Below are 10,790 nucleotides of genomic sequence, written 5' to 3'. Positions count from 1 at the left end.
TGTGTACCTTTTATAAAGATATAACAAGGAAGTGACACAACAGATGAAGTGTGAATGCTCAACAAGAGACCTGCAAATTCTTATCATTGAAGTTTCTCAGAGCAGTCTGAAGAAGTTCACGTGAGAAAAGGGTAAGACTCAGATTTTAATGCTATCAATACAATTAAAATCTAGTATGTAAGTTTGTTTAAAAAGCTCATTGTACTTTATTCTGAGCAGATCTGTGGAACACAAATACAAAATGCATATCATCTCAAGTATAATCTTCTTTATGATTATATTAAATATTTTGTGTGAAGGTACGTATTTTTAAAATATTAATTTTATTATGTTTCAGATTAACTTGACTTTTTTGTGTTAAATGTATGTGAGAACTATAAATAACCACACATTATTATTCAAGGTAAAGGAAACAAGAACTGCAACATCAGCTTCACTCCAGCAGAAGTGACTGCAGTGCCAGGAGTATGTGCTGTCATTTCATCTACCTTCAGTTATCCAAATGAAGCAAAGCCTGAGATCCTGCTGTTGTATCAGTGTACAAAAGGAAACAATTGTAGTGAATTTGAGAACACAAATGTTAAGATGCTTACATTTGTTCTAGACAATAAAAAATTTAGCATTAATATAACCAATATCAGGGCCGAAGATAAAGTAGAATGTGAGATCAGAGAGGAGGAAACTAAGTCAGACCCATACAGCTCCAGATTTAAATTCATCATTCAAGGTAATGCTGCTTGTGTTTGTAAAGGTTATAAGTTCAGTTTTTTTTCCTTGAATCTATTCTTTTAGTTCTTGTTATTCTGTCAGCAATGATAAACTCATTTTGTACAAGATTTCATAATGTCAGCTGGGGAAGCTTTATTGCAGAGCACATTACGTACTGTTATAGTTTCCTAAATAAAGAAGTTTAGTTGTGTGTGTGGTTGTGTGTGAACCACAATGCAAAGTAAACTGTTTTGCTCCTCAATTCAAATTAAATGAGTTTCTGTACGTTTCAAAAAACATATTAAGTCTGGAGAAATAAATGAAGAGTTAATAACATTTAGATCTCTTGTCTATATGTCTGTTTGATTCACAGTTTACCTCTTCTTCTCATTGCAGTTAAGCCTCACACAGAAGAACAGGAGGCAAATCTGAACTGTTCGGTGCCCTTTCCATACCCTAAAACTCTTCCTGATATCTCATGGTGGATCAAGCAAAATGAAAAAGGCTTCAAATTGAAAAAGATCACATTTACAACCTCTGAAGGCATTTACGCCGCAACGTTGACCTTTATGCCAACCGCTGGTTTACACAATGCAACTGTTGAATGTGAAGCAAGATATGGAAACACAACCATCAATACCAGTAGTACCATAGAAGTGACATGTAAGTTTCCCAGTCTACATTTTTATTTAAACTACTAGAAAAGACATGACTAAATATACATATCTATCTACTGTATAGATGTACTCATACAGACTGTTTAAGTGTCACATCCATTTATACAGCACTTACATAAAACATGTTGTCTTGAACATAACAAAACACATGACTGTAGGTTATAAATGCGAAAAGTCCTACAAAATACCAATTGATATGAATAACCAAATATGAATAACCAATTTTAAAGCAAATACTGTATGTATCTCATCTTAACCCATATACAAATGAAATTAAAACATATCTGACAGCCAGTCCAAAAGTCAAAAATACTTCTGAACATGGAAACCTGACCATGAATAATGGTCACAGAATGCCACTGGGAATAATACAGGTAATGATCAATAAAACTATCAAATTAACAATCTTTATTGATCGAGTCAGACATATTCCTAGATCAACATTTCTATTGACCAAGCAGCTTTTAAGGGGAGGTTTAGGACTGGGTTTAGGATTAAAAACATTCTTAGGCCGTGTCTACATGTACATGGGTACTGTATTTTATACGTAACTTTTTTCCAAACGCAGTATAAGGTGACTAAAACCAAACTTTTATAAAAACTCTAGTAGCAGCTTTGTTATGTAGCCGGAAAACTGGATTTTTTGGCCTGTGATGTGGTAAGAAGAAACTCTGCAATGGCATCTACTTGGCCAACATGACTTAACTGTTAAAGATATATCGCCATCTGTTAGTTTGGCATGCTATTGACAACACTTGGGTTTTTGTGTGTTCATGAGCATGGGAAAATCTCATTCTTGGTGGGAATATTTTTAAAGTGTTGTTTTTGGTTTTTCTGGTTACTATGGGAGTGGTTGGTGACAGAGGTGTAGCCTATATAAAAAACTGAAAACCCCACAAGCGTCATAAATAACCAAAAAGTGTTTAAAAATAACTTCTGTCATGATTTTTAGATATCCCGAGGACATTTGGAGATGTAAACTGTACCTGACATGTTTTCTTGTACATTTTTTTAATCAGTGCCCGGTTGCATGAAAGTCCACCCATTTTTTATTTAGGGGACCCTTAACCTTATATTTAAGTGATTTCTTAGCTTAAGCCTTAAGCTAAGAAATCACTTAAATATAAGGTTAAGGGTCCCCTAAATAAAAAATGGGTTGCAAAAAAAAAACCCTTAAGTGAACCTTAAGGCTCTCAATAAGTATTTACCCTTAAATGTTAAAGTATTACCTTAAGTTCTGCTGTGCGTTGCTACAAAGTCCTTAAGTCCCATTTTCCCTTAAAAACTTAAGGGACTATAACAGGTCCCTTAACGTCACACGCAATGGCTGATTTTATGGTTATTTTTTATGTATTTAAGGCATGTTTGTTAAAACTAGTTATATTTCATAATTAAACTAAGGTTAAGATAATCCCTGTCTGGGAAACCACCCCTAAATGTATTTAGGACTGGGGTTTAGGATTAAAAACATTCTTAGGCCCTGTCCACATGTACACGGGTATTTTACACATAGCCTACCTTTTTCTATGTGGTTTGGCTGTTTTTCCACACGCAAACACAGTATCAAGTGACTAAAACCGAACTTTTATAAAAAACTTCTGCCTGGGTAAAGAATTTTAGAAAATCTGTTGCATGTCATGTAACCGGTAAAACCAGACTTTTTGGCCTGTGACGTGCTGAGGGGAAACTCTGAAATGACTTTTGATTGGCCAACATGGCTTTATGGTTAAGGAAATATCGCCACCTGCTGGTTTAAGCATGCTATTGACAGCACTTCATATCGGGTTTTTTTATGTCTATGTGGACAAGCAGGCTTTTTGTAACGGAGGAGTGAAAATATCTGTGTACATGTGGACTAGGCCTTATTGACCTAGGGGTAGTTACTGTTAAGGCTGTATTGGGGAATAAGCTTAGCATGTTTGTTTAAAGTAATGCTATTCCAGGACAAATTCATTTTTGATGAAGTATATGTGTATATGTGCATTCAACTACAGGTGTAAGTAACAAGAACCAAAGTCATCATATAGAAGATTTTCTTCAAAGTCTGGGGCTGTCAAGATTACACACGTTTTTGGTGGGAATCGCAATTTCAGCAGTCTTCTTCTCTGTGGTGTTGTGTTGTTGGGTGTCTTGCAACAGGTAACATACTAACTTTATTACCGTCACTAAAGAAAGTACCAAAATCCATCAAAATGCATTTGTTCAATGTTTTACACAGTTTGCTATGATTTTGTCTTTTCCACAGAACCAAAAAACCTGAAGTGCTGGATGTACCAGCAGACTCTGTAGTTCATTTGGAGGCAGGTTTAAGACATTTAACTAATTGTTTTTTAATATTTTTTGATAAAAAGTAAAAAAACAGGAAGAAGACCCCCAGTTTAAGATTAATGTTAAATAATGTGTTGTCTTCATTGTTATTGAAATTTAATTTTTTGGATTAAAGCCTTTAAAAGACTTTTTTTTCAGTCATAGAAGTACGAATAGGAGGCTTTTAATTGCTGTAAATGTATTGATATCCTACATAATCATTGTAATCTCATAAAATAATTTGCAAATATGCAAGAAAAGGTTTGTACTCTAAAAATACAAACAAGAGATAAAAAATTTACAAATGTGCGGAAAGCCGAAGCGTTTCAGCACTCGGACAGCGCCATGGATTTTTACAAAGCATTACTTAAAATGTTTCTCATTTCATCATATCCACAGGTACAGTGTCATCATATACAATAAATCCATAAGGTAGCATTTAAAAACATTTAAAAACAGATGCATTTGTTTAAAGCAAAGCATTTATTTACTTACCAGTCTACAGGTGAAGCAGCTCTCTGTGCCTTTTAACGTCTCATAATTAGTCCTCATTTATGTCCAAGTGATAGTATATATATATATGTGTACGGTACAGAACCTAACCACTAGGTGTCAATAGCATTACATTTATCTGTAGAGTATACAGCTGAAGAGTGAGAAGACTACAAGAACACCTGTGTAGTGATTAATGCTGTGTGCCTGCTGAGTGAGCCTAGCATGAATAAAAGATCATTTGATTACACAATGTTTACTTTGTTGAAATAAGAAACATTATAAATAATAATCTTTTACATTCAATCCTTTAATCTTTTATATTTTAAAAGCGTTTTTGTGCTGCTGCGCATTCATGTATGTGATAAGCAAACCCGCGTTGTCATCCCGTTTATAGCGCATAATTTACTGTGCTCTTTAAATAACAAAAAAAAAAACATATTGCGCCATAGACTTTAGAGCAGGTTTTTGTTGGTCAGTGGTGTAGGCTATTTTAGTTTCCTCAAAATAGCAACGTGCCAACAATGCGCCTGAACAGACCTCGTTTTCAGACCAGAACGCCCAGGGTCGCAAAAGTGGGCGCAAATACATTTGCTATTTAAACAACGTGCCGCTAAACGTGAAAATGATAATTGTGCCGGGTTGAAAAAGACACTTGCGTCACACATTGCGCAGCATTGCGCCGGGTGTATGATTGAGCCCTAAATGTCTTACGACATTTGTTTTTTTTGTTTTCCTATAACGTGTTCTCTTTGTTTTAGGAGGTGCAAACAAACATAGATTCGGCTGTGAACGATGAACAGACCAATGAAGAGACGCCTCTTCTAAACCAATTTGATGTAGAGATGTCAAGCACACAGGTGGAGATGACAGGTCCAGCAGAGGAGAATGAAGCAGGTGGGGAGGATGGAGATGTTGATTATGCCGCAATCGATTACTCGCTTATGAAGGAGAAACCACCTGAAGAGGAAGAGGAGGAGACAGCCAACACAGACTATGCAGAGATCAAAAAGGATAAGAAGGGAAGAACAACCCATCAGAATCAAGATAATCAAGTTGAAATATCTAATGAAGGATCCGAAAACCAGAAACAGAATGAGGGCGAGGAGGACATTTATTCAAATTCTCAGGAATTGGAAATTTTGGCGGATTATTCAGAGATCCCCTGATGTTTGCAATGCGTTTTATGAACTTTCAAAAAGCATTTCACATTTATTTTTGACAAAAGGTTTAAAATGTCTTAGATGTGCATTTACTGTAAGGATATGTTAAAGGGAGGGTTCACCCAAAAACAGAAACTTTGACGTAATTTACTCACTCTCATGTAATTTTAACCCCTATTTCTTCTCTTTGTTCTTCCAAACCCAAAGATTTTTAAAGTGTTGTTTTTGAGTGGTTGGTGACAGAGGCGTACCTTACAAAAAGCCCAAGCTTTAAAATAACCAAAAAGTGTTACATAAATAACTCCACTTGACATCTGTCATAAGCAGTTTTTAAGTGAAAGTATTTGATGAACATTAAACGAGTGACGAGAGCATTCGGTTAATATTATTTTTTTTTGATGGAGGTGGCATTTAGTGACTTTTGCTTCTGAGCTTCTCATTTACTTCTCTATTTTATTGTTGTTGTTTTTCGTTACACATGATTTAAAATGAAATATCCTGCCTAAACAATGCTATGGACACAGAGAATGTGAAATGTGACACATGTCAAGACTTTCATTAAATAATGGATTATATTTTAGTTTGCATTTCACCTTTTGTATGTCTTCAAGACACCTAAAATGTGTTATTTTTTGACACTTTTGGGTCCTTTTAAAGTTTGAAGAGGTGGTCACCATCCACTCCCATAGTAGCCAGATAATTCAAAGCAACACTTTAAAAAAAAATTCTGTCTGAGTTCTGAGAAACAAACAAAGATCAAATGACACGAGGGTGAGAAATAATGAGAAAGCTTTAGTTTTTAGGCTGTATTGCTTTAAAAGCTGCTGAAATTAAGCTTGCATACATTTCATTTTTGGAATTTTGGAAAAAAATTTAAAAACTCATAATTTTTAGTTTAATAAAATGTTTAAAGTTTAAGTTAAAATATTTTTTGCAGTCAACATGAATGACATATGTTGTATAATATATAATAATAATATTTTTTGTTGTAACTGTTTGTTGTATTTAGCACAAAGTATCTTACTTACGTTCTTTTTCTTTTGTCATGTAATTATGTCTTATTAATTTATGAGGCCCCAAAAGGATTTAATCTAAATTTAATTTGCCGCAATAAAACCGATTCTTATTTAAAGCCCTTTTGGGATTGTGAGCCAATCTCACCCTTTACATGTGTCACGAATTTCCGTGTTTTTTCGTGATCGTATCACGAATTTCTGTTTATGTGTCAATGTCATGTGTTGGTTACTCAACTGCTTTTTCTTATTTTCAAACCATTTTCGCTTCGGTATAGGGTTAGATTTGATGTTTGTTTAGGATGTCACTTTATTATATTTTTTATCATTTTTTTCAGATTTATTTTTTTATATTTTCAAAAACTTAATCCATTGTCGCCTGGCGTTACGTTAGAGTTGGGTTTGGGCATGGATGTCATTTTGTCATGATTTCGGTCTTACCGGCGGGCTTGTCTTTGTTTCTTTATGTGTTGTGTTTTGTTTTGACAGCTCCACACATGTGCGCCTCCCAGCTGGTGATCTCATTCGCTGACCCTTCTCACCTGCGTCACACACCTGATTCATATTTTTGCCCATTTCGGTTTGATTTAAATTCCCCTAATTTCCTCAGTTCTTTGCAAGTTCGTCTCAGTATGTTCATGCCGCTCTAGCTCTGTCTAGTTCTTGTCTAGTAGTGTCTTAAGATTTTTCTAATTATAGTCTGTGCTCTCTGCTGCCTTTATCCTCCCAGATCCCCCGTTCAGCTGTATACACCCCGACAGCATTTAACACCCCAATTTGAGTACTGCATTCTGCCGTTCGGTCTCACGAACGCTCCCTCTGTCTTCCAGGCTCTGGTTAACGACGTGCTGAGAGACATGATTAATAAGTTTGTCTTTGTGTACCTGGATGACATTCTCATCTTTTCCCCTTCTATGCAGGAACACACTCAGCAAGTTCGTAGAGTTTTACGTCAACTCTTAGAGAACCAGCTTTTTGTTAAGGCGGAGAAGTGCGAATGTCATCGTAGGTCAGTTTCGTTCTTGGGTTTTGTTGTTGCCGCAGGCGAGATACGTCCCGACCCAGTTAAGATCAAAGCGGTTGTCGAATGGCCAGTCCCAGAGTCCTGTAAGGAATTATTAAGGTTTCTGGGCTTCGCCAATTTTTACCGGCGATTCATCAGGAACTACGGTCAGATTGCTCAGCCTCTTACGGCTCTCACTTCCACCAAGGAGAGGTTTGTCTGGAATGTTAAGGCTCAGGAGGCCTTTGATAATTTAAAGTCCCGGTTTATCTCTGCTCCTGTTCTCTCTATTCCAGATCCTGCTAAGGATGGCAAGGTACATCCCTGTGCCTTTTTCTCCCATTGGTTAAACCCAGCAGAGTGAAATTATGACATAATAATCAGGGTTGTGCCCGGAATAAGGCCTCTCATCAAGCCCCTATTGGTCTGCTTAAACCCTTACCTGTCCCCTCTCGCCCTTGGTCTCATATCGCCCAAGTAATGATTGAACACGTCTTTCGCTTACATGGTCTGCCCACAGACGTGGTTTCAGATAGGGGTCCTTATTTCTTGTTTCTGGCAGGAGTTCTGTAGACAGATTGGCTCAACAGCCAGCTTGTCTTCAGGTTATCACCCACAGACCAACGGGCAATGTGAACGGGCTAACCAAGATTTAGGTAGAGCTCTCCGCTGTCTGACATCCCAATATCCGAGCTCCTGGTGCCAACAGCTACCCTGGGTTGAATATGCCCATAATTCTCTACCCATGTCTTCTCTTAATATGTCCCCATTTGAGGCGTCCATGGGGTTTCAGCCTCCCTTATTTCCATCTCAAGAACCCGATGCGGTGGTTCCGTCTACACTGGCTTTCGTCCGTCGTTGCAACTTTACGCTAGGTTTCCAGACGAACCAAAGCCGCGGCCGACAGTCACCCTAGACCCGCGCCCCGTTTTATCTGTGGGCAGAAGGTATGGCTTTCTTCCAAGGATCTGCCTCTCCATGAGCCTTCTCCCAAGCTGGCTCCGCGATTCCTTGGGCCGTACAGCATAGTTAAGGTTATTAATCCCGTGACGGTCAGGCTCAGATTGCCCCCAGCACTCGGTTGGATTCACCCTGTATTTCATGTGTCCAAACTCAAACCCGTTTATTTTTCTCACCTTAATCCCGTTCCCTCTGCCCCCACCCCTCCCACCCTTCAGCTTGTGGACGGCGCACCCGCTTATACAGTTAAGTCCTTACTAGATGTGCATCGCCGGGGTAGGGGATTTCAATATCTTGTAGACTGGGAGGGCTATGGTCCGGAGGGAGAGGTATTGGGTACCGGCCCGGGACATCCTGGACCCTGGGCTGATCGAGGATCTCCGCTGGCGACGAGGTGAGCTTCCTCATGGAACGCCCGGTGGCGGTCATGGGTGGGGAGTCCTGTCATGATTTCGGTCTTACCGGCCGCCTTGTCTTTGTTTCTTTATGTGTTGTGTTTTGTTTTGACAGCTCCACACATGCGCGCCTCCCACCTGGTGATCTCATTATCGCTGACTCTTCTCACCGGCGTCACACACCTGATTCATATTTTTGCCCATTTCGGTTTGATTTAAATTCCCCTCGTTTCCCCAGTTCTTTGCAAGTTTGTCTCAGTATGTTCATGCCGCTCTAGCTCTGTCTAGTTCTTGTCTAGTCGTGTCTTAAGATTTTTCTAATTATAGTCTGTGCTCTCTGCTGCCTTTATCCTCCCAGATCCCCCGTTCAGCTGTATACTTCCCTGAGGATTTGTTTCCAGTCTTCGCCCACTATCGGCTGGATTTAACCGCTTCTCTGCTCTCTCACTCGCTCGGCTGGAGTGGCAACAGCCGAGTTTGCATGTCTCCAGTTAAAGGGTCTCTCAGAGCGCTGTCCACATCAAAGCGCTGTCCAGCGTCTCCACCTGCTGAAGGCACCGTCTACATTTATCTCTCTCTCTCTGTGTCTCTCTGTTATTCAAGAGGCTTTTGGATGTTTTAGTGGATGTCCTACGGCTCGTGCTGTGTTTCCCACTACTGATTTATTCCCGAAGAATTTCGGCTGTGGACCGCCGCTCTAGTGTTGTCTCTTTATTACTATTTTGGATCTAGTGTTCTCTCCTTTTCGCACCATTTACTCATGAACATTAAATGTTTTCTCCTACACATATTTTTCCTGAAATAAACACCTCTGCAATGGGATTCAGTTTTCTGTCATTCCTAACACATTTTATTTAGATATAACCCTTAACCGAAACAACAATGGTAAGAAAATAGGAAAACAGTAATCAATACGTGACAATGACACTTAAACAAAAATTCGTGATACAAAAAAAAAAGGTGGAAATTCATGATAGTATCATGAAAAAGAATAAAGAAGAGATTTTGTGCACAGATTTGTGCATATATGTTGCTGTTTTACCAAACACCAAGGACAACAAAAATGTTGTTAATTATTTACAACATTTAATAATCTCAGTTCATTTTAAAGGCAGGATGCATGATTAAGAAAAAAACACTTTGGAAATGCTTCAGTCCTCACCAAAAGCTCCTGTAAGGTCGACGTATCCTTCTTCCCTTTTTATGCCGAGCAGTGCCATCTGACCTACGGATCCTATAATGGTAACCAGTTGGACGAATGTAATGGAAAGTACAGGTCTTGCCAACCTGATTGACAACTGCATCTATGGCCCTGACCATCTTTATAATAAACATACAGTACATCACTGTGGCCCGGAAGCCAGACCCATCCCTATCTAGGCCAAGAAGTTTATCTTGCAGTATCTAGTCAGTATTTAACTCATCTACAACCACAGAAGCTAGTTTGGTTGCAACACGAATGGCAATACCAGGAAAGAAGATGTTGTATTTAAATATAAAGAAGTCAGGATAACATCTCTCCAAGGCTAGAAGACAAAGAAGACTTATCTCAATCATGAGCCCAATGTGTTCACTGGCCAACTCAGAAACAGGAACTGAAAGTTGAAAGATAAGATCATGACAAGTTTACACAGTATGTGGAAAACTTGTACAATGATCAGAGAGCTACAGCAAGACAAATATGACAGTGGAAGAAGGTTGCCAAGGTTTTTCATGTGGATGTTCTTCATTATGGTTTTCTTCATGAGTTTACTTATTATGGAGAAAGTTATGAAATCGATGGTACAAGATTTCTTGGCATAAATGTGGTGTAAAACTGTTATGATTAAATAATAATAATAATAAAAATGTAAGTGAACTTTCCATAAAATATGATAATCATATTGCAACTTAATTAGTTTCTCATCAAAATCTTTACATGAACTAATAGAGGATGTGAGTATCCGTTTTACTTTGTATACTATGCGTTTTCATGTTTTGCATATAACAAGTCCCACTCCTTCCTCTGTTCAACATGACATGCTAAATACAGAAGCATTACAAAAAACAAGAACAGATGAGTGCTTATTTGC

At 38.2% G+C, this 10,790-nt stretch overlaps 1 protein-coding gene across 1 annotated transcript; it reads left to right on the top strand.

The window, feature by feature from the left end:
* Positions 1–406: 406 nt before the first annotated feature.
* LOC129438947 (uncharacterized) lies at positions 407–8,873 on the top strand. Its single transcript, XM_073862679.1, has 5 exons — positions 407–727; positions 1,105–1,371; positions 3,380–3,524; positions 3,631–3,685; positions 4,946–8,873. Exons 1-5 carry the CDS (start codon positions 586–588, stop codon positions 5,351–5,353), a joined length of 1,017 nt encoding a protein of 338 aa, XP_073718780.1. The 5' UTR covers positions 407–585; the 3' UTR covers positions 5,354–8,873.
* The last annotated feature ends 1,917 nt before the right edge of the window (positions 8,874–10,790 follow it).

Source organism: Misgurnus anguillicaudatus, chromosome 24 (assembly GCF_027580225.2).
Source record: "Misgurnus anguillicaudatus chromosome 24, ASM2758022v2, whole genome shotgun sequence".
In the NCBI taxonomy this organism is placed as follows: domain Eukaryota; kingdom Metazoa; phylum Chordata; class Actinopteri; order Cypriniformes; family Cobitidae; genus Misgurnus; species Misgurnus anguillicaudatus.
The sequence above is the reverse complement of the archived record's forward strand: the minus strand, read 5'-3'. Positions and strand labels throughout refer to the sequence as shown.

Coding starts and splice junctions, on each gene's coding strand:
- LOC129438947 (XM_073862679.1), top strand. CDS start 586: ATGCTTACATTTGTTCTAGACAATAAAAAATTTAGCATTAATATAACC. Junction 3,525..3,630: donor TGTTGGGTGTCTTGCAACAG/GTAACATACTAA, acceptor TCTTTTCCACAG/AACCAAAAAACCTGAAGTGC. Junction 3,686..4,945: donor ACTCTGTAGTTCATTTGGAG/GCAGGTTTAAGA, acceptor TCTTTGTTTTAG/GAGGTGCAAACAAACATAGA.